We start from the raw sequence: 24,218 nt of genomic DNA, 5'->3' as shown, positions 1-24,218 counted from the left end.
ACTTATACCTTTTTACTCAAAATTGGAATTATACTGTAGATTCTGTTGTGCAACTCTTTTCACTTAGGCATCTTTGTGGTGACATAATGTGCATTGTGTGACTTTATCAATTTAAAATATCTTCATTTAGACAACATGTAAGTTATTTTCCACTTTTTCTTAGTAAGTAATGCTGTGATAACCCTCCTTCTAGCTCAAACTTTATCGTATCTGATAGTATTTCTTTGGGGTACATGAATGTATTTCAACACATGAATTGCCTTTGTCAGACTTCTTGCGTCTAAGTTCACGTTGCTAAGTTGCCCTCATGGGAGGGGTTTTGTAACTAGCATCCTCAAGCTTAAGGTAAGCCTTGTTGGCCCCACCTTTTCTCGAACGAGCTAGTTTCACACTAAAAACCTTTGCTCCCGTTTTGGATCCAGCAGCGTTTTTTGTGTGTGAGCCCTGCTAGTGACGCTGAAATCTGTGTGTTTCGACATCTGCAGTGTTGTATGTGCGTCCATGTGTGACTTTGTACTTCGAAATGGCTCATTTTTCTATTTTGTAAAAGCACTTATGTATTAATAATGCTTCATTCTGTTTGATGCATATATTTTCCCAGTTTGTAGATTGCCTTTTCATTTTTCAGTCATACAAAAGTTAGTGTTTCTGAGTCCGTCATTCTTCATGTGGTTTCTGTACTTGTGTTATGTCTAGATCTCTCCCAACCCCAAAGTATGTATTAATCTCTGTTATTTTGTGACAATTGTATGGTTTCATTTTTTTACATTTGAACATTCAATCCAACTGGAGTTTATTAGCAGTCGGGGCTGGGGGTGTGTGTGTGTGTACAAGGGGAGGCCTGTGCCCGCCCAGAGCCCCCGGGCTTGCTCCTGCCCTGTGGCTGGATGATGGAGTGGCAGAGAGTGCTGTCAGCTGGGAGACTTGTCACAACTGGACGGTTCACTGAAGACGTGGGGGCAGGTGGCTGTTGTGTTAACTGAGCCCAATGGGCACCCCTGGGTGGGGGTGGTTCTGGTGCAGACAGACGTGCGGATCTACTCCTGACTGGGAGCAGTTTCTGAGCCTCACGGGGCTGGTTTTCCTCCTGTGTGAGGTGGGAGAATGGATGTCTGTATTTGGCACGTGGCCGCTCCTCATTGAGTGGTGATGGTGATTCCTTCGCCTCCTTTGTGGCCAGCCTAGGTCCAGCCTCTTCCTTCTGGTTCCCACTAGTTACCCGCCTTCTCTGGGCCTTTCATGTCGTGTAATCCATGTGCATGTTCTGGGCTGTTCTGGTTTTCCACCTTAAGTTTGTTTCCATGCAGATTTCCCAGTATCAGCAGAGTCCACAAATGTGTTGGAAGTGCTTTTTCTCAGGGGTATTAATTCTCCCACAGAAATCCCATGGAGGACTCTTCTAGAAGCCTGTGAGTGCTCTGAAGCTGTTTTTCCACGGAAAGCATAAGCTTGCTGAAGGGGTTCATGACCTCAAGAAAATACCATAATGAACAGTTGCAGTACTTTATCCTATTGTGCATAAGCTATAAGACGTTGAGCCGGTTTCTTAAGTTGTAAACAGTGTTTTAACTGTTTTCAGCTGTGCTAGTATGAGCATCTCTTAAGTTTTGTGAAAATATGTAAATATGTATTGGTAGAAATATATGTATATATGTATATCCACATCTGTTTTCTAGGGTGGCACAGCCTGGGCACTGAGCAGACTCTCAGATACTCTCCAGATACCTTACACTTCCTCTTGTGAGAATATCCATTTCCCTTCATAATTGCTAGCATCAGGTTTTTCTGTTTTATTTATTGCTACTTTCTAAAAAATGAGTGGTAAACTATGCATAACATGAATTTCACCATCTTAACCATTGTACTGTACAGTTCAGTAGCGTTCAGATAATCTCCAGAACTTTCTCATTTGGTAAAATTGAAACTCTGTACCCATTAAACTCATCCTCTTCTCCCTAACCCTGGGCAACCACCATTCTGCTTCTCTGTTTCTATGAGTTTGAGAACTCTGGGTACCTCGTATTAAGTGGAATCATGTGATATTTGTGTTTTGTGACTGGCTTATTTTATGTAGCATAATGTCCCCTAGGTTCATGCATATTGTACCATGAGTCAAGGTTTTTTTCCTTTTTAGAAGAAGATTCCATTGTATGTATACATCACAACTTGTTTATATTGGACATATCTATTGACCAGCTCATCCTTGAACATTGGGTTGCTTCTATTTTTAAGTTGTGAATAATTCTGTTATGAACATGGTGTACGAATGCCTTTATGAGACACTGCTTTCGATTCTTTTGGATACAGAGGACAATACTCAGAAGGGGTATTGCTGCCTCATAGGATATTGCTATTTGGGGAGCACTTTCATAGTATCTTCTGTAGCAGCTGCGCCATGTTATACTCCTGTGGACAGTTTACAAGGTTTCATATCCTCACCAACACTTGTTTTTTAGTGTAGCCATCTTAATGGGTGTGAAGTGATATTTCATTGTGATTTTGATTTACACTTCCCTAATAGTGGTGTTGCATCTTTTCATATGCTGTCTGCCCAATTCTGTATCTTTGGAGAAAACGTCTTTTCACCTTTGCCCGTTGAAAAAATGGTTTGTTTGTTTTCTGTTGTTGATTTATGGGAGTTATTTACATATTCTGGATATTAACCCCTTATTAGACACATGATTTACAAATATGTTTTTCCATTCCATAGGTTGCCTTTTCACTGTTGATTGTGTCTTTTGATGCACAGACGTTTCTAATTTTGATGTAATTCAATTTATCTGTTTTTACTTTTGTTTCCTCTGCTTTTGGTGTCATGTCCAAGAAACTGTTGCCATGTTGAATGTTATAAAGTATTTATTGTTACTTTATTTTAAAAGTACTTACCTGGTTATTTTAAAAGTACTTACTGTGGTCAGCCTGTATTTCTGTAATTACTGTTTAGTCTATTTTACCACTTGATTTACCATTTGTATTTTTTCTTTGACCATTTACCATATAAAATTTCTGTACTGGTTTTTATAAAGATCATGAATTCTTGTACAGTTGGGAAGGGAAGCTTTTGCTAGTGATTATCAAACTTACTCTCATTTTTTCCTTTTATTGTTGTGCTTAGAAAGTATTATACAAAGACATTTTAAAGATTGATGTAACAAGACTAATAATAACGAATAAGACTGTTACTTTTCTTTACTTTTTCTTTAGTAGCTAAACATATGTGTACTCCCACCTTAGAGTAAATGCTCTTCTCCATTTAAGGAGTTATGTATCCAGCCTACTTGGTGTCTCTAAACTAATTACACTGATAAAATTGAATTATCAGACTTCAAGTAAATACTGTCATCGCTCTTTTGTTCCAGGTCTGTCAGTATTAGCTTCTTGTCATTATCTGCATGAATCTACTTCTCAAATTTTTAGTCTCTAGTTTTTGTTGTTTCTAATCAAATGCTTTGGATTGTAATGACTTAGTGTTCATTATAAAATCTAGTAAGTGGAAGATATGATACTCCTTAAGACAAGAATATTCCTTCTCTTTGTTGGAACTTGAGCACACAGAACTGGGCTAATCTTTGGTTCGAGACATAAAACATGGCTGTCTTTTATTTGGTTCTGTGATGTTTTAATGCTGTGGCAAACATTTCTGAATCTTCTAGTATATAACTAAGACTTGTAGACACTGACTTTGGCCACCTGTGTGGTTCTGCTCATTCCCCTTCCTGCCTCCCTCTAAGCCAAAGTGGTTATGATCCTGAATACTAAGTTTTTCTTTTACTTATTCTTTTCTCATATAACTTTGGAAAAAGAAAAAAACTTACCTAAATGAACTATAATTTTCATTTTAGTAGTTTTTAACTTTTTAGAAAAAGTATATAAGCTTCTGGAATTTTCTCATTTAATGATATTAACATTCATCCTTTACCTTGTGTGTAGTTGTTTTGGAGCCTCTCATGTGACTATATGGACATAGTTAATGATTCCATTTTTCCCATTGTTTTTTATTCTGGTCAGTGTAATTGGATAAGTGGTAGGTGGATGCTCTCTTGTACAGAATTAAAGCTTGACTGACTAGGTTGTCACTACCAAACACCACCCCCCGACCCCAGCCCACCCCAGCTTGAGTGCTGTTTCCTTCTAGACCTTTTTCTATACACTTTTATCCACATCTAATATTTAAAAATCTATATAAGTGGGAAAATACTGTTTTATAGCATATATCATTACTGACTTGCTTTTTTCACTTGGCAGTAGGGAGATTCCCATGAGTACGTGTTGAACTGCCAGCCTTGTATTAAGCTGCTGGGCACTAGTCCTTCACTTGGACGTTCCGTGAGTTATTTAGAGCTGCTGCTGGTAGATATTTACACTCTTTCAGTCTTTTTGGATGCTGTGTGATCATTGTCATACACACCCTGTGTGCATACACATGAATGTTTCTCAGAGTCGGTACCAAAATGTCAGACATTGTATACTCAATTCTGCCCTGTTCTCCAGAGTGGGCGTACAAATGTGCTTGCCAGAGTGTGAGTGTGTATGTCCATATCCTCTTAGACAGTCTGAAGAGCAAGCTCTGAAATTCCTGCCAGTTGCTGTCTTTGATCTGTCATGTTCACAGTGACCCACTGAGACTTTAATGGGTACAATGGACTCTTGTCATCTGTGGGTTTACATTTGTGGGCTTGAAGCTGATGGAGGTGCCAGAATCCAAGGCATATAATCATTTGTAATCTTCTTGAGGTATAATTTTTAAAATTATTCATGTCATGAGGCTGCTGAGAGTACCCTGCCAAACACTCTCCATCCACGTCACCCTGTGGCTTTGTTCTCCACTTGTCTGCATTGCAGCAACTCTCAAAGGGACCAAAACTTGGAAGATTTAGGTAAGTTCATGGCTAATGTTACTATACTGTGTACTGTAGTAATGGATGGGACTGTGGAGTGTATGTTTGTGGCAGAATTTATATTAATCCCTTTATAAATCACTAGTTTTGCATTTAAATTTTAAACACTGTGTAAAAAAAACAGAAGATGTTTCTCTGTAGTTCTTCTCCCAAGAATAGTTATTAATAGAAATTTCATTTATTGTCCTTCAGAGATTTCCCCTCCGTGGACATACAACAGTTTTATCCAATTACTATCTGCTCAATTGCAAACATGCGGTGTGACTATTCTGCAACATCTTTATTATTTTCATGATTCTATAATATTTATTTAATCTTGCACATGTTGGTATAGTCATCTTAACCATTTTCCTGTTGATGAGTTTTTAAGGAGGTTTCCAGGGTTTTCTGGCCGTACAGACAGTGCTGCAGTGAGCGTCTTACAAATACCTTTCTGTGCATGTGCTGTGCCAGCCCTCGGGGCACGATGCTGCAGGAAGCGTGAGCTCCAGGCACACCTGCTCCAAACGCCCTGCACCCAGCTCGCCTGCCCTGGTGCTGTCCAGGTCTGGGGCTCACAGTCTTGTGAGGTGGGTTGAGAGTTTCTGCTGCCCAAGTAGAATAATGCTGGTCTTCTCCTAATGTGCTGTGGAGTTCAGTTGAAACTGCTTGTTCATACCAGATTTTAACTGAAGATGGTATCCGACTTTTTAGCACAAAACAAGGACAGGCCTAACAAACCTCAGTCTTTTCCAGTGTTCTTCCCCTAAGCAGGTTGAAAAACAAACTTCTAGAAAAGCAGTTGTGACATTTGCAAAATTACCTTATGTGTTGGTCTGTTGAAACCTGACTGGCCGCTGTCTGTAGGCATTTCTATCCTCAGGGGAAAGAGGTGTGTTCAGGTGAGGCACAGTCTGCTCCCTGTCTTCTCAGTGCTGCCTTGGCTGCTTTCTGGTTTAGGTACATGCTTGCTCTCTTCTGAGAGGCCACCCAATGGCGGGAACACAGGTGTGAATCCCTCTGTCTCTTACTCTCCTCGTAGGGTCACGAGGAGTTCGGGGTCTGTCCCCCCAGCCTTGTTCTCTCCCCGCAGCTTCTGGGGTGATTGCTGCAGTGTCCCCCTTACTCTTCTTTTGATGTAACAACTGCGTGACCCGCCGTCTGGGTGTCAGATCCAGGCCCTGCCTCTGCCCTGAGCTGACCCTAAGGGCAAAGACTCCTCTAATTCAACTTAAAGGTGTAAAAAATGTTCAAAGTAAAACCTGCACATGTTAAAAACCAAACCCCATGAGAGTTACCGTGATGTGTTTTCCTCTAACCCCCGGCCTCCCGTCCTGTAGAGACTGCTGTTGTGGCCAGGTAGTTGCTGGAGTTTTCTGGAGAGCTCTTGTATGCACTTTGTTGTGAGGTCCTGATAAACCACAGGCCCTGTGTTACTCCGGGTGGGTCAGATGACGGTGCTCTGAGCTCACTGTGTACCTGTGCTCTTGTCTGCCTTGGGCACTTCAGTGTCTCTGTGCAGGTCCATGTTTGAATTACCCATTCCCCTTTTGAGGAACAACTAAGGTTGTTTCCAGCAACTTTTACTGTATGTAAATCTATGCTAAGTATCAGTTTCTACGTGTTTCAATGTACATGGCAGCTATATCTGTGCTGTACACTTCTTTTGAGGGAAATTCTGGCCCGTAGTTCTTCCTTTCCAAACATGAGGGAGCCATCAGCTTACACTCCAGGAAGGCTGTTCTGGTTGACCATTCCCTACACCTTTACTGACACTGTTCTTGAACTTGGTTATTTGTCTATGTGAAAAGTAAAAACAGTTATTTCATTGCAGTTTTGATTTGCATTTCTATTGGGGTATGTACTTAGGGAATTTTAAGAGTTCTTAGGGCTCCCCTTGTGGCTCAGCTGGTAAAGAAGAGCTCTTAACATATTAGTTAATAACCCTTTGTGATTTGTTTGTCATTTACCTTTAAATTTTATGCTTCTAGATTTTTTGGTGTTCAGAAGTTTTAAATATATTTAAGCTTTTTTATGAGTGTTTTCTTTTATGACTTCTGGATTTTATGAGAGGAAATGGCAACCCACTCCAGTACTCTTGCCTGAAAAATCCCAAGGACGGAGGATCCTGGTAGGTTACAGTCCATGGGGTCGCAAAGAGGTGGACACGACTGAGCGACTTCACTTTCTTTCTTTGAGAAGGACTAATCCAGCTCAAGATTATTTTTTGTTAAACCTTGTGTTTTACCCAGTTCTTTTAAAGTTTTATTTTTATTTGAATCTTAGCTCCATCCGGACTTAATCTTGTCATAATGAGTGACTGGTAATCAGCCTATCATCCCTCCATGACTTACTGGTTTATGTACCTGTTCACCATTTATCTGTCCATGTTCCAGTTCCAGTTTTCAATACTGTAGTTCTGTGCCTCATTATACGGTGAAGGTAGGCCTGCCTCATTATTTCACTCCCAGATTTTCCTGGGGGTTCTTGCCTGTTTCCTTCTCCTTCCGTATGATGTCTTCATGCTGTTGTCTCCCTGTGCGAGGATAAGCATGTCCTCCTGTTTACTCCCGTTATTTTGCTTTGGGTCCATAGGATGTGGAAAGCTGTGGTCCATTAGACTGATCTTAATCTGTCTGTAATTAACATTTTCATGACTCTGTAATGGTTACTCTCACACATTTGTATGACTGTTGTAGCCATTTTCTTCCTGTGTGTCTGGGCGTCCTAACCTGCTTCGAGAGAGCCCCCAGCAGCCACCCTCATGACCACCCCCATCACAGCACTTAAATGTTTTTCTGCTGCGCCTAATGGGTACTTGTCACTATTGAACTGACGATGTCATGTTCAGTGGACTTTACAGGTGAAATGCTCGAAAACATACTGCCAACAATGCCAATAGCTTTCTGCAGACCCAGCGTGAAGAATGAATCTGGCATATTCTAGGAGGTGACCTCCTAGGAAGGGAGTTCAGTGGGAGGGTTTGCCTTCTGAACCTCTGTCCCTGTGTGGCTGACTGCTGTCAGCTAGAATGATCTGTGTACCCAGAATGTCAAGGGGAATCCTGTCCTGGAAAGCAGCGCCTGACCCTGAACTGCCTTTTTCTCCTGTCCATGCCTGACACTGTTTACAGAATGTCTTGCATGCTTTCCTGCCTTATCAGAGTGGTTATGCAAACTAGAATTTACCATTGCTTTAGCGTCTCAAGGCCGCCATCCACATCCATGTTGTCCTGTCTGGCACACGGCAGTTGATTTGGGGTCTGCTTCAGTGGCCTGTTTTTCCCCTCGCTGACCATCCTCCCCAGCGCAGCCCTTCCTCAGAGTTGGCGCAGCCCTCCTGTCCCAGACTTGCAGTGTCTGTACTAGGGGCGGACTGAAGGTGATCGGAAGTGACAGCCAGGCCTTCAGTTATTTTACTATTTCACCTGTGTGTCAGTGGTGGCCTGTGTCTCTTCAGAGGTAATGTGTATGGGTTTGTTTTTCAACCCAAACAATTCTGTTTTCTGATTATGATTTTTTTCTCATTTACTGTTGAAATACACCAGGATGCTTTTCTTTGTCTTGGAAGATGTTCTTGTGCAGAAATCTGATTGTTTCCTTAGGGGAATTTCTTACTGGTGACATTACTGGCTCAGTGGGCATGGCCAGTGTGAAGGCTTTCGTCTCACGTTTCTGAGCGTCTTCTTGAAAGGCCAGCACGCTGCAGCCCGGCCCTGCCCTTTTCTTGGCAGTTTAAGCCAAACTGATTGGCAGTTTAAGCAGTGTCTTAGTGTTTTAATTTGCACGTTTGACTCTGTAGGGCTGAATATACACTGTCTGTGTTTGTTAGTTGGTCTCTGCATCTGCTTTGTGCTTCACTTGTTTTCATCGCTTCCTGAGAATCCTTTTTAATGTTGAGGACATTTACTGTAGATAACTACAAAATGTTTTTCAAGTTTGTAATTTGCTTTTTAAGTTTACATCTTGGATCTTGCTGTTGGTTTTAAATTTTGCAACCAAATCTGATTTTATCATTAGGGTTATGTACTTCGGTGTCACTGCACAGCCTGTGGGATCTTAGTTCGAATCCAGACCCCTGCAGTGCAAACGCAGAGTTGTAACCACTGACCTGCCAGGAAAGTCCTTTTCCTGGTTCTTTTGTGGTTTCATTTTTGACATTTAACGTTTTACTCCATCTAGAAGTTTTGGTGTACAATATGAGGTAAGAATCTAATTTAGATCTTTTGAAATGGTTAACAAATTTTCCCACACCTTTACTAAATAATTGCCCTCGCTACTGATTTGTTAATTATGGGCTAAATACTCTGAATCTGTTCATGAACTCTTCACTTTGCTCCACTGATGTCTTACCTTGTGCCAACCCAATGTTTTAAGTATTTAGCTTTATAATATCTGCTTTAATATAAGTAATACAGGCCCCCGCCATTCTTTTTTCAAGTATTTGGATTTTATTGGAGTTGAATTGCATTTATATATATGTTACTGAAACTTCCCGTTTAGGAACTGGCCTCCCTGTTAACTCAGGATAGGATGATTTTCACGTCTCTTGGGAATTTTAGACTTCATTCAAATTAAGCACGTTTATGAAGTATGTTCCTAGAAGCATTCTGTATTGTGGTTGGATACATATTTCTATTAAACTTTCTGACTATGGTAGCATATGGTAAGACTGGTTTTATGTATTTTATAAACAAACACATTGAACTTCATTACTAGAGCCAGTTGAGATGCAATATAGCATCTTGGCTAAAAGTGTGGACTTTCGAGTCAGGTGACCCTACTTTGATGCTGGGCCTGCCTCATTTCTGTGTGACCATCTCTCTGCCTCGGTTTTCCCATCTGTACAGGGAGGGGAGTGCTAATCATATTATCTGTGAAGAAGTGGGATGAGGACTAATGGAGCAATGTAAGCTTTGTGCTTGGTGCTGGCCTGCCATGGAGTGAGCACTGTTCAAAGTGGTTTCCAAGTAACGAACGTCATCTTTAATCATATTATCCATATGATTTATTCCATTTTCATGCTTCTCTCCTGTCTTGTTTGCATTGGCTGTAATTACATTGTGATCCTGTTCCCTTCTGAGCCACCCATTAGCAAATGGAGGAGGCCACGCAGGCAGCCCACACCAAGTTGCCCAAGGGAGTGATTGTTCTGCTGGTGGTCCTCAAGATGAGTTGGGGTGATCTGCTGATGTACATTTTAAATTTCAATATTGATGTTTTTTTTTTAAACATGTACTTGGAAATTCCTTGTTTTCCACTTGTGGCAATACAGTTTCCTTTTAACTAGATTTATTTTTCCTTTTTTAACTGAAATATTCACAGTACCATAAAATTCATGCTTTCAAAGTGTATGATTTAAGTGGGTTCTAGTATGTTCAGTATGTTGTGAATGTGCTGTGTGTTCACATTAGTTCACGTACACTAAAGTTCCATTTCCATTATCCATTTCCAGAACTTTTTATTATTTCAAACAGAAGTTCTCTTACCCCTGCAGTTTCCCATCTTCCAACCCTACCCCCCATCCCTGGTTCCTTTATTACACTCTCTGGCTCTGTGAATTTGCCTTTTCTTGATACCTTGTATAAGTGGAATCATACGATGTTTGTCCTTTTGTGTCTGCCTTACTTAGCATGGTGTTTTCAAGGTTCATCCATGTTGTGGCAGGCAATAATATTTCTTTTTGTGACTGAGTAATATTTCATGATATGGATATACCATATTTGTTCATCCATTCATCAGTTGGACATTTGGATTGTCCCACCATTTTTGCAATTAGAAGTAATTCTTCTGTGAACATTTGTGTACAAGTTCTTGTGAAAACACAAGTTTTAAGTTCTCTGGTATATACCTAGGCGTGGAACTGCTGGTTCATACAACAACTCTGTTTAACTTTAACCAGAGTGTTTCTCAGTCGAGCTATGCTGTTTCACGTTCCCATCAGTAATATTTGAGGGTTCCAGTTTTCCCACATTCTTGCCAACACTTGTTCTTACCATTTTGGTTGTAGCCATGTGAGTGAAAATGATGGTGGCATCTCATAATTTCGATTCGCCTTTCTGTGATGACTGATAATGTCAAGCACATTTTTAACGTGTTTGTTAGCCACGTGTGTATCTTCTTTAAGGAAGTGTCTATACTGATCCTTTGCCATCTTTTTAATTGGGTATTTGTCTTCTCATCATTGAGCTGTGAGTTCTTTATATATTCTGGACGCTATACCCTTATCTGATATATGATTTCCTCATGTTTTCTCCCATTCTGTGAGTTGCAACTCTACTTTCTTGATACTGTCTTTTGAAATAAGTTAATTTATATTTTAAAAGTTAGTTGATTTAAGGTGGGGGGGGAATAGGACTGCTGTATTCAGATGTGGCAAAAAGATATGTGAATTAAGGTTTGGGAAAGTGTCTTCTGTGAAACCACAGTGGGGAGAAAAGAGTGCGAACCTTAAATGAGAAGTGAATGAGGAGCGCTATCCCTCCATAGTGATGTCAGCGGGCTCACTGCTAGATGCACTGGGATCATTTGTTAGTAGATTATGAGGAAGCTTCTATTTTATTTTTTAAATCAGTGATAGATAGGGATTTATTAATGTCTTTTCTGCATCTTTTGAGATGGAGCATCAGGTTTTTCTCCTTTCATTTTCTAATGATCAAGAATTAATGGGATAGTAAGCCCTCCTATGACTTCTGAAACAAACTTTTCCAGGCCTGGAGCTCTATTTTGTCGACAGAAATGAACCTGAGGGTCGACTTTGACTTGGGGCCTTGCCAGGCAGGCAGGTGTGGGGATCTCAGGAAAGGCAGACATAACTTCAGGGCATTGCTTTGAGCTCTGACAGCTGGTCTCTGTTCCCTGCTTTGGTGCTTTTGGCCAAATTCCTTAAATTCTTAAAGCCAATTTCCTGAGAATGGGGTAAAAACAGTGCATGGCTCTCCAACAGTGTGAAGCTGAAGTGAGGGTGCATGTGATGAGGGCGCTGCGAGGTGAGTGGCGGCGCCACCCTTCCCGTCCGTTATGACAGAAACACGTAACAGTGGAAAGTTCCCAGCTTTCTCTTCCCAGATCGCACAGTGTTGGGGGTTCTGCCGCTTCTTTTTGGAGGTTGAGTGGTTCTTTGAAAACGGACTAGTCAATATTTCTATCTGATCATACACTTTTCAGGTTTATTTTCTAAGAAAATTACGTCGTTCATACGTATTAGTGTGCAATATCCTTTTACATTTTATTTACATTTTAATATCCTTATGAGTAGTTTTCTTCACTTTGTTCTTTGTTTTAAATCAACTTCTTGTTGACTGTGCTGAGTCTTCGTTGTCGTGCACGGGCTGTCTCTAGCTGCGGTGAGCTTGGGCTGCTCTCTAGTTGCCCCACGCAGAATTCCCACTGTCAGTGGTTTCTCCTGTTGTGGAGCCCCAGCTCTAGGGCAGGTGAGCTCAGTAGTTGTGGAGCACGGGCTTAGCTGTCCGGTGGCATGTGGAATCTTCCTGGACCAGGGATCACACCTGTGTCCCCTGCAGGTGGACTCCGAACCACTGGACCACCACGGAAGTCCTTCACTATGTTCTTCCTGCTGGTTTTTCTTTTTCTTGAATAGTCTTTTAAGAACTCTATTTTATTGACCTTTTCAAAGAAGCAGCTTTAGATAAAATAAGTAGTTCTGCTGCTTTCATTTTGTAATTCATAAATTTCTGCTTTTATTTCACTCTTCTCTCCGGCTTTCCTTGGACTTTGTTCTGTTACTCTCTTTCTAGAGTCTTACATACCTCATTCACTCATGTTCAGACTCACACACTTAACAACGGAAAGAGGTGGAGGAGAATGGCACAGGGTGGCTGTGGCCTGAGGTCCTGCTCCAGCCCCGCAGCTCTGTCATCCCTGTGACCTTGGACAGGGCCCTCAACTACTGAGGTGTGGGGCCTAAGAGAGGCTACTGATGCCACCCAGGAGGATGTACCCATGCCAGCTGGTGGCTGGGGCCTGGCAGACACATGGAGAGGGAATTCAGCAAAGAGAAGCAGTGAACTGCTGTCGCCTCCTTCAAGCTTTGACTTCTAACGCTCGTCTCCATGGCCAGACCCTGAGCTGGTCCCCAGGAACACAGGTAAACATGACGACTGGCCCTGCTTTCATGGTACACGTTGTTTTTTAACTATGGTAATCAGGCTGTGGCTTACTGAATGGTTACTTGAAGAAGTGACGAGAAGTAGTTCTAAACACTACTGCTTTTTTGAATCTATGGCTCCCTTTGTTCATTGCTTAAAGTATTTTTATAAATGTTCCACGGCACTCAAGAAGGTATTCTCTGATATGTTCCACATTCTGGATCAGTCCTTCTGTGTGTTTTTTGGTCTGGTTCAAATCCAGTCTTTTTGTATGAGAGGAGTGTGGTTACACTCTCAGCACCTCTTCTGGTTCTCCCCACGTCCCCCAAGATGGTTCAGCAGCTCTGTTCTCTGTGTTTTGCTGCAGCATCACTGGAACAAGATCTGCCTGTTTGCTGCCTGCTTGGAATTCCCTTTGTCTGGTGTAGACAGGGCAGACCTTCACCCCACCCCACCCCCGTCCTGGCCATGTCTCATTTGCATTTGACTGAAGTACCTGTGGAGAGTTATTTTCAACCGGAATTTGAAACTATTTTTACGTCTTTCTGCCTATGTATGTGTGTTCATTTTACGTCGCTAAACTGCTAGCTATTTTGCTTTTTCCACTTCAGGTTACGTTGTGGGCACAGTTACCCTCTGAAAGCATGCATCTGTTCTAATTGAGGCCCCTGGGCATCCCAGGTGGGAGACTGTCATGCTGCCTTGTGAGCCACAGCAGCTGGGGTCCAGCATTTTGTGATGACAGATGACTGTCACAGACGCCTTTGGGCAAATCCCTCATGGCCTTGCATTCCCCACTGGAACCCCAAAGGGAAGCAGCAGTCGCCTAGTCCTCCTTGCTCACTGCCCTGTGCCCCCCAGATGGCTCTCAGTGGCCAGTGACGCACTTACATTTGCTCACTGACTATGAGTGTGTGGTGGTTTCCTGACACCACTTTAATGTTAACCCCTTTAGCCGGTGGCATGTTTCCCTGTGTAGATCACCCTCTGGGTTTCCCGAAGTACAAACAGTGAGGGCCTTGTCACTAACGTGTCAAATTAACTCTTTGCTCATCTTGCAGAGTGTGTTTTGACTACCCCCATTTCTGGGGCCTTTTAAGGTCAGAGCTTTGTTGCTTCTTCATCAGGTTGGGACTTAGATGGCCATGCACGTCTCTCTCTCCTGCTGCAATAAGTAAGTGCTGCCTTTTGTTGCATGTTTGGGGAGGTGAGTTGAAGGAAGGCTGTGAGGGGAGATGGGCTAGAGAGAGGGACAGGGACACAAGGGATGGGGGTGAGGGGATGGAAGCTCGGGCCACAGGCCTGGCTCTGAGCCCGCCTGGTGGGCCCCAGGCCTTGGGTGTGGGGTGTGTGTGAACGGGGTCAGCTCTGCTCACACCTCTCAGCCTGATGTTTGTGGCCCTGAGCAGGTCTGCGTCCTCTCTGACCCTCTCAGCCTTTCATCTGGACTTTGCAAAGGAAGGGGCTTCTGAGCTCCTCGGGGCTGACAGCAGGGGGCCAGGAGCCCTCTCCCTGTGAGAGGCCGGGGCAGAACTTCTGGATGAAGGTTACGGAGCTGGGAGGGGTGCACCCACTGGACCGGTCGTGGGCCCAGGGGAGGCAGAGCCTGGCCTGGGAGCAGTGGGTGCTGCGGGCAGGGGGCTGAGAGGGAGAGCTGGGGGGAGGTACTGGCCAGGGTCCACAGTGAGCCCCTTGCACCTCTGGACCCTAGAACGCAGGCCCCGCTGAGGCGGTGAGAGGAGAGACTGGTGGGGACCCTGTGCTTCCGACTTCGTCTTCCAGTCAAGGCAGTTCCCAGGAGGGATTCCACAGCTGACGATGGCTGAGACGGAGGACAGCAGGCGAGGCAGGTGGGCATGTCTCTGACCCCAGGCAGCCGGGGCACAGCAGACCTGCAGGACTGTTGGCATTGGTGCTAGGCCTGAGTGCTCAAGTTGCCCCTGGCTCTTAGATTTCCTGTTGTGATGAAAGATTTAAGATTTTTGTCTTTTATCATAAAAGTAATCTGCATAGAGTTAAAAAATCAAGCCATGGAAAAGCTAGAAAACAAAAGTAAAATTCCTTTCCCCTCCCCCATCCCAGCCCTACTACGCAGAAGTGACTTCTCAAGTGTCTCAGGGTCTCGGAGGTCTCTGCACCCACACACATCCTGTCACCGCTGGCCCTGTCCTAGAAGCATCAGGGTTGTGACTCGTGGGTGGGTCTGCCCGTCGGATGTCACGTGCTCCCGGATGCTGTGCAGCGCAGCACGACAGGGGACACATCTCTGTGAAGCTGAGGGGACGCGTGTCCCCTGGCTGTGCCTGGGAAAGGGGTGTCCGGGGAGGACTGAGCCTGGGGGGACAGGGGGCACGGAGCCGCCGCAGGTGTTTCTTTTCCTGGATGCGGCTCATGGCCGCATCCAGGTTTTGCTTTTCACCTTTGAGTCTGTGAGAAAACGAGCAGGAAAAAGCAAAAGGCGCTGGTGGTGGCACGCCTGGCACTGCTGGGCTGGGGTTCGAGTCCCTGCAGCGTCCCTGCTTCCTTCCGGCTCCCCACTCCAAGCCCTTCCCGCCTCATCAGGCATCGTGGTCCCCAAGGAGAGAGGTGTGGGGGTGCGGCACGCAGGGCCTCTCCCAGGAGCCCTCCAGCCCCGCTCGGCCCCTCAACCCCTGAAGGAAGGTGGCTGGAGCTCAAGGGCTCTACAGGTTGCAGCCCCCCTCCCCCAGGCCACGTGTGGTGGGCGGACACTGAAAGGGGAGGACAGCCAGGGTGTGCTCCCCACCTGGCCTTATCCACCCAGGGCTCCCGGGATCAACTCACCACTGCCCTCCTCTCTGCTTCTGAGGGCCAGGAAGGGCTGGGTGGACAAGGTAGGCCTGGCTGAAGTGGGCAGGTCGTGGAGTGGCCCTGGGGAGCGGGAAGAGAGGCCAACAAGCAGGCCTCGGTGCAGAAAACGCAAGAGGGGCCTGAGTGGCCCTGAGCCTGCACTCTCCCGGCATCTGGGACTGGACGCAGGACCCCAGGAGACCCCAGCTCAGAACCCAACAGGGGTGGCTGTGATCCTAGGCAAGCCCCAACACAAGCTGACATTGGGTGCCTCGTCTCTCAGCCTCAGAGTTTCCCTCTGCTCGTCGCCTAACTTTGACCAGCTTCCCTCATTCCCACCTTCCGAGAGGTCAAGAGGATCACAACCCATTTTGCTGGACCTGATGCTGACAGTCTGCAACTCGAAACAGGGCTGCCTGGGCTCCAGTCAAACCCTGCGATTCCTGAGGGAGCCCCTGCCCATCACTGCAATAATCTCTCCCTTTAACAACACGCATCCCATAAAGAACAGCTGGAAGCAGGAGGGGAGGTATGCCAAGTTGGCCTGGGACACAGGGCTCTCAGAGCCCAGTTTGAACACCAGGTTCCTAATCCCCTATCCCTGAAAAGGCGGAGACCAAGAAGTCTGACCCACCCACTGGCCGAATGTCTCTCCCTCTCCTCATCTAGAGCTACTGTGGGAGGCTGCTGGGGGCAGCAGGAGCTCCACAAACTAGCCCTCAACCACAGATCACACCAGGACAGCATGATAGGCAGGCCTTGGGTCTGTGTCTGAAGCAAAGAAACAACCATCTTTCTCTCAGCCACTGGCCTCCAATGATGGGAAGAAACTCAACAGGTGAAAGGAGAGCATTCCAAGTAGGAAGCAAGGCAGCAGGGGCCTGGAGGTAGAAAAGCATTGGGTTCAATTTGCCGGGAGTCTGGGAGACTAGTGGGCTACAAACAAGGTTGGAAAAAGGGTTGGGCTCTGATGTGTCTGCTCCTCCGACCTGTGGAACTCGAGTAAGGAGATGCATTTGAAGAATTCTGACACAAACGTTTTAATTACAGGTCTAACTCAAGAGGCTATTTATCTAGTCTGTGCCAAACACTGTTCTGAATATTTTATAAATACGTTAACTTGGGGACTTCCCTGGTGGTCCAGTGCTTAAGATTCCAGCATCTGTGACGTTCCACAGCCCGGCAGGGTGCCAATTTTCCAGCTCCTCAAGGCCGGACGAGAACTGAGGACGCCATCTTGGGCACACCCTCCAAAAGCCTAGGTGCGCCCAGGATGCCTGAGCCCTGCTGTGGATCGCGGGGTGTGCTTCTGGCAGATTTCCCCTCAGAATGAAGCCGCCCTGGGCCAGTGTGGGTAGAAGCCCTGACTACCCTGGAAGTGGTGGGCCGCATGCTAGGAGGTGAGTGGAGCTACAGAGGCCCCAGACTGGTGCCCAGAGGGTGTTTGTGACCCTTAGGTTTATTTTGTTTGCCCTGCACAGCGTCTAACATTTTTAAATTTACAATATCTTAATGAGCCAGCTCATTTTGTGATAAAATGCAATGCTGCTGCTGCTAAGTCGCTTCAGTCGTGTCTGACCCTGTGCGACCCCATAGACAGCAGCCCACCAGGCTCCCCTGTCCCCAGGATTCTCAAGGCAAGAACACTGGAGTGGGTTGCCATTTCCTTCTCCAATGTATGAAAGTGAAAAGTGAAAGTGAAGTCGCTCAGTCGTGTCGGACTCTTAGTGACCCCATGGACTGCAGCCTATAAGGCTCCTCTGTGCATGGGATTGTCCAGGCAAGAGTACTGGAGTGGGTTGCCATTGCCTTCTCTGGATAAAATGCAATATCTGGCTTCAAAAATTGGGAAGATCTGGTGACAATAACCTGTGTTATCAAATACCAAGAGTCTGCCCTACCTGACTAAGGGCTGCTCCCTTTGGAAGGCTCTCCAGTTTGCTACAGTCTCTCCTCCTCCCTGTTACTCCTCAAGACGGTGTCAGTTACCATTTTTCAGCAGGTTTGTGCTGCTGCTTCTCTCAGAGAAAAGAAAAATGAGCTCTCTTTTTGTATCTCTAGCAAAAGTGGGACAATGAAAGATGGATCCAGGGCATTGCATGTTTCAAGAAAAGTGGGAAGGAGCCTATTTTTTTTTTTTTGGAAGTAAAGAATAGCCCCGTGTGTTTAATATGCAACCAAACCTTGTGTCAAAAGAATACAACTTAAGACACCATTATGAAACAAACCATAGTAAGAATTTTGACTGGTATGCAGAAAAGATACATGATGAAAAACTTCATGAACTCAAAAAAAAGACTAAACTTTCTACAGCGTTTATCATCAAATACAGATAAAATAAGTGATGCTGCTATGAAGTGCAGTTACATAAGCGAAAAAATTGCCCAGGCATCAAAACCTTTCACAGATGGTGAGTTTATAAAAGATTGTCTATCCAGTGCAGCTGAAATCATGCGACCTGAACAGAAGCATTTGCAAACATAAGTTCTACATGGAAACACTGTTGCTCAGCGAGTAAAAGATATGGCTGAGAACTTACAGGATAAGTTGTGAGAAAAAGTTAAATAAATCATTTGTGACATTTTCTATTGCAGTTGATGACAGCACATACATAAATAATATGAGCCAATTAATTATATTTATCTGCAGTGTTGAGAATTTTAACATCACTAAAGAACTTTTGGACATGGTACTTTATGACTTACTCAGCATCTGAAGATGACTTATTTTCGCATGTTTAGAAAAGTCTCAAAAAGTTTGATGTTGACTAGTCAAAATTAGTAAGTGTGATCATAATGGTCCCCGTGTGATGGTCTGTGATAACACCGGACTTGCTGTAAAACTTTAATGCAAGGTCAAAATGTTTTTGCAAGGATGCAGAACTTAAATCCATTCACTGCATTATTCCCCAGGAATTATTTTATACTAAGAAGTTAAAACTAGAACATGTCATGGATGTAGTCATTAACACAGTGAACTGGATACACTCTCATGGCTCCAGTCATAGATAATTCAGTGTTTTGCTTGAGGAATTGAATATACAATATGATAATCTCCTTTACTATACAAAGGTAAGGTGGCTTAGTCTGGCATGGTATTGAAGAGATTTTTTGAATTTATAAAGGAGATAGATTTGTTCATGTCATCCAAGGGCAAATCCCTTCCCCAGCTCACCAGTGAAGATTGGATCAGAGGTCTGGCCTTTTTGGGTGACATTACAAACCATCTAAGCATTTTGAATACTTTTCTGCAAAGACGTTCACCAAATAGTTACACAAATGTATGATAGTTTGCTCTTTCCTAGTAAAACTGAAACCTTGGGATACTCATTTGGAGTAAACAATCTGGCTCACATTTAGATTAGTTTACAGAAATGAAAGTTATGGTTTAATCTACATCTCCAAAATTGTAGAGTTGAGCATTGCATCCCAAAAAAGATTCTTTTGATTTCAAACATTATGAAAATGAGCTCACATTGTTTAGCTCACCTTTCTTAACATTGATAGCTTTAACGAAGAATTACAAATGGAAGTTATTGAACTGCAGTGTGATACAGTACTGAAGACTAAATATGATGACATTGGGGTACCAGAATTCTACAGATACCTGAGCAAGAGTTCCCCTAGGTATAGAAACCATTGTGCAAAGACTCTGTCCATGTTTGGAAGCACCTATATCTGTGAACAGCTATTTTCTGTCATGAAATTGAGTATAACTAAATTTACCAGACATTGATATCTTGGTGCAGAAAAAAAAGGTGTCAGGTTTCTGGTTCCAAGTCAAAGGAGTAAAAGATAATGAAAGAAATGTTTAATAATTATAAGATCTCTATTTTAAAATGTGTATTTCTAAATTTTATCTTTGAAATATCTGGTATTATAAATTTTGTATGTTATGTGCTTATACTGTGTTTAATAAAAAAATTAAGTTACCACACTTATTTTTTGTGTTTTCCTACTGGTCTCACACCTTGAGCAAAACGTACCTGAGTTGTAGAATTTCTGTGGCTGTTTGAATGAAATTGTGGCTGTTATCAATTTTTGCCTCTCAGCCCCAGATTTATCCTTCATTGTCTGCTCTCCAAAAATGGATCTGGGCCTTTAAATATCTTTCCTTTGACACCTGGCATGATGTTAAGCTTTGTCGGTAGAGGGCACTGGATACGCATTGCCAAAGAAAGGAGTTTTCCTTTCTGGTCTGCTCACTTGGCAGGTTCCTGCAGTATGGGTGACGGATGGCAGGTACCAGGCTCCTGCAGTGCCCAGCAGTCAGCAGCCCCCAGGAACCAGCAGCTCCCCCTGCTTCCAGCAATTACATAATTGAATCCTTCTGCTGAGACACTTCCCCCTGAACAGCTTTCCCTAGTACCCTAGAGGGCAGATTTCCAGCAAATTCTTTCACTTGACATAGAAGCTATTTCTCTGTTATTCCATAAGCCTGAACCATACCCTATCCAACTAAGTGTGAATTTTAGCCCTGCAGGGGGAAACTTCTTCCTTGGGCACCTATTTCAGCCCTGGGGGTGGTGGCTGCTTCTTGGACCTGCTCTTTCTTTAGAGTTTTTCTTAGGTCCATTGTAGTTAATTCTTTATATTAAATTGTCCCTGTTCAAGTTACTGTGTGTTTTCTTTCTCCTGATTGCACCCTGACAGACTCAGACCCTATTTTTTCTTATCTGTCTTGGGATTCCCCCCAAATAAGACTGGGTTCTGGGCAACAAAGAGGCCTTTGCCTTTGTCTTTGCCTTTACTTGAGTCAGCAAGTCACCTAACAAAAAGCAGATGTCCCTGGGACCCGTAACACTTAATTAGGCAGACTCTTAATTATATTTATTATAGTTGGTTTTAACTGATAACTATTGCTAACCTCAACTTTAAGCTATTTTTTTTTTTTTTTTTTTGGCTATGCCACATATCTTTCAGGATCCTACATCTCCAATTAGGGAATGAACCCAAGCCATGCCAGTGAAAGCATGAAATCCTAACCATTGGGCTGCCGGGGAATTCCCTAAACTAATTTGATAACAGGAAAAAAAAATGATTGAGCCAATTCAACAAATATTTGTTGGCAATATACTATATGCAAGGCCCTGCTCTGAGTGCAGGTCAGTTCTGTCTTTTGTTCATTCCTTGACCTCGATCTGGTTACCTTGTCCCTTTGAGCTTTACCTTTATTCATAAAATGAGGCTATTACTGCACATATTAGTTTTCTGTTACTGCATTCAAGTTATATCAGTGTGAAATGGCTTAAAACAACAAATATTATCATACTGGTATTTCTAGGTTAGGAATCTGGGAGTGGCTTAGCAGGGTGGTTTCAGCTGAGGGTCTCTTAAGAGTTTGCAGTCAAATTGTCCCCTGGGCCTGCAGTTCTCTGAAGGCTTTAGCAGGATGAGAGGATCTGCATCCAAGACGGCACACACACATGGCTGTTGGCAAGAGGCCTCAGTCCTTGGCTACCTGGGCCTATCTGTAGGGCTGCTCACAGCATGGTGGCTGACTTTCCTGAAGCAAATGGTGTGAAAGAGAAAGATACAGTATCTTTATAACCTGATCTTGAAAGCGACACACCATTGCTTCTGTCTTATTCTGTTGGTCACTTTATTTATCATATATTTTATTTTCTGTGTTCTAATGCTCTAACATCTGGGGCCGTTCTGACCCTAAGATTAGCCAATCCCAAGGGATATAAACTAACCAATCAGAGCCTATACCCACAACCACCTCCTTTGTCAGGCTCTCACACTCTAGGCCACTGTCCGTATATCCTAATCACTTCAAGGCCAGGCGTCAGATAGGCCCTGTGACTCAGAGCCTGATGAAATTATTCCGAGTTACCAATACTAAACCCAGCCGTTCTGCCTTGCCCATTCCTTCCTGCAGAAAATACAGTGAAGGTTTTCCCCGTGGTTGCAGTCAGCTGTCAGCTGGGGCTGCAGTCAGTCTGGAGGCTTAGCTGGGCTGGATGTTCATGATGGCAAAGCAGCTGTGGTCCTGGTTTAAGCTGGGAGCTCCAGTTGGCTATACATGAGCTCTCCAGCATGGCAGTCTTTGGGGGGGTTAATAACGGAATCTGACACAGTTGATGTCTCCCTCCTCCAAAAACATGTCCAAATCATTGGCAACTCTTTCTCAGCCTCCTTTCTGATTCTTTGTCACTTCCCAAATTCTAAATGTTATAGCTCCTCAGGCTCTGTTCTTTTTCATTCACACTCCCTCCCCTGATGCACATTCCTCTTGTTCTCCTGGTTTTAAATGGGTGTTAATGTGCTCCTACCTCCCAAAGTTGTACCTCCTGCTAGACCTCTCTTTCCTAACTCCAAAACAGAGCTGCTGCTTTTTCTCTTCAAAATCTCCTGCTGTGGTTGATGGTGGTTCTGGTATTCCTACTGCTCAGACTGAAGACCCTGGCCTTCTCCTTGGTTCCCTTCTTCTCCATAGCCCACAGCCATTGAAACTTGTCCCCTGGGTTTAGAGACTAGAATCCCTAGTGACCTTGGAGAGAGCCCTTTGGTGGTGTTATTTAAGGGCAACATCAAAGCTGACACTTTCTCCGAACTTTTAGACTATTTATTCAGTAGGCATTGACTGGTCCACTGCTGTGGTAAGATTGTGCTTGGATCAGGCAGGCGGGCAGGGTACTACATACCCAGTAGGGGGCTTCCTGCATCCCAAAAGGGAGTCTTGAAGGCCTCTGAGCAGTTAAAATTAATAGGGAATTCCCTGGTGGTCCAGAAGTTAGAGTATTAAAAAGCAGACATGACTTTGCTGACAAAGGTCCATATAGTCAAAGTTATGGTTTTTCCAGTAGTCACGTAAGGATATGAGAGTTGGACCATAAAGAAGGCTGAGCATCAAAGAATTGATGCTTTCAAATTGTAGTGCTGGAGAAGACTCTTGAGAGTCCCTTGGAGAGCAAGGAGGTCAAACCAGTCGATCCTAAAGGAAATCAACCCTGAATATTCATTGGAAGGACTGATGCTGACGCTGAAACGCCAATCCTTTGGCCACCTGATGCGAAGAGCCCACTTATTGGAAAAGACCCTGATGCTGGTAAAGATTGAGGGCAGGAGGAGAAGAGGATGACAAGGATGAGATGGTTGGACGGCATTACCAACTCAATGGACATGAGTTTGAGCAAACTCCAGCAGATGCTGAAGGCCAGGGAAGCCTGGCGTGCTGCGGTCCATAGGGTCACAAAGAGTTGGATATGACTGAGTGACTAAACAATAACAACAACCAGAAGTTAGGACTCACTGCTTTCATTGCTATAGCCTGGGTTCAGCCTCTGGTCGGGGAACTAAGATCCTGCAAGCTGCGTGGTGTGGCCAAATAAAGTAAAAATAAAATAAGCAAGAACATAGCTCTTGGAATCCCCACCTCACAGCTTCCTGATTTCTATTTTACATATATTTGTATCAAGTGGGGTCTGATTCCCTCCAAAGCCAGAGCCACTGTGCGTGTGTGTGTATGTGTGTGTGTGTGTGCACGTGCTTAGTCACTCAGTCATGTCTGACTCTTTGCAACCCCATGGACTGTAGCCTGCCAGGTACCTCTGTCCATAGGGATTCTCCAGGCAAGAATACTGGAGTGGCTTGCCATGCTTTCTCCAGGGGTTCTTCCCAACCCAGGAATCAAACCAGGGTCTCCTGCATTTTGCAGGCAGATTCTTTACCAGCAGAGCTACCAAGGAAGCCTGCCAGAGCCACTAAGAAACAACAAATTACCATGAGTAGCAGGATTGCTGCAGGTGGGCAACGGGCTGCCAGACTCAAAACAGGGAGAAATTAAAAAGAAGAATTCCAAAGGTACAACTGCAGAGGCCACTTAGTGAAGGACAAGCAGCCTGGCACACTTCACCAGGGGCTGATGAGGTCGAGACTGGGGAATCCACAAACCACCACCGGAGGGCCTGGCCTGTCTACTGTCACAGTCTCGCTGTGTGACCTTCAGGGAGTCACTGAACTTGTCCTCAGTCTTTTAGTTTTTGATTAGAAATATTAACCTTTGTTCTGTCTATTAATTAGAAAAAAAATGCACTGTATATATACAGTTAAAATGCAGCATAAATACAGGGGTTATTATAAGACACTGGACAAGGTACATGAGAAAACAGAAAGAGTCTAATGTTTATTGACCACCTACTTTGTGCTAAGTACTGATGCTTTGCTTCTGTGCTTTCACTCCCCCCCAAAAAAATACCCCTTAGTGTAGCTATTATTGGTATTGTTGTTGTTCAGTTACTAAGTCGTGTCTGACTCTTTGCAAACCTATGAACTGCAGCACACCAGGCTTCCCTGTCCTTCACTATCTCCCAGAGGTTGCTCATCCATTGAGTCGATGATGCCATCCAACCATCTCATCCTCTGTCATCCCCTTCTCCTCCTGCCTGCAATCTTTGCAGCACTGGGGTCTTTTCCAATGAG

At 44.2% G+C, this 24,218-nt stretch overlaps 1 protein-coding gene across 5 annotated transcripts in view; it reads left to right on the top strand.

Annotated features, from left to right (window-relative positions):
• The window catches only part of LOC129652335 (uncharacterized), a 30,083-nt gene extending 5,865 nt beyond the window's left edge, over positions 1 to 24,218 (top strand). For all 5 annotated transcript variants that reach the window (XM_055580825.1, XM_055580823.1, XM_055580821.1 and 2 more), the window contains one exon: positions 1 to 24,218. This exon is cut by the window's left edge. In XM_055580825.1, the coding sequence (XP_055436800.1) occupies positions 14,949 to 16,397 (1,449 nt within the window). In that variant the 5' untranslated portion in view covers positions 1 to 14,948 and the 3' untranslated portion in view covers positions 16,398 to 24,218.

The sequence above is a fragment of the Bubalus kerabau genome, chromosome 5 (genome assembly GCF_029407905.1).
Source record: "Bubalus kerabau isolate K-KA32 ecotype Philippines breed swamp buffalo chromosome 5, PCC_UOA_SB_1v2, whole genome shotgun sequence".
Taxonomy (NCBI): domain Eukaryota; kingdom Metazoa; phylum Chordata; class Mammalia; order Artiodactyla; family Bovidae; genus Bubalus; species Bubalus kerabau.
This window is presented reverse-complemented; position numbering and strand designations above follow the sequence as displayed.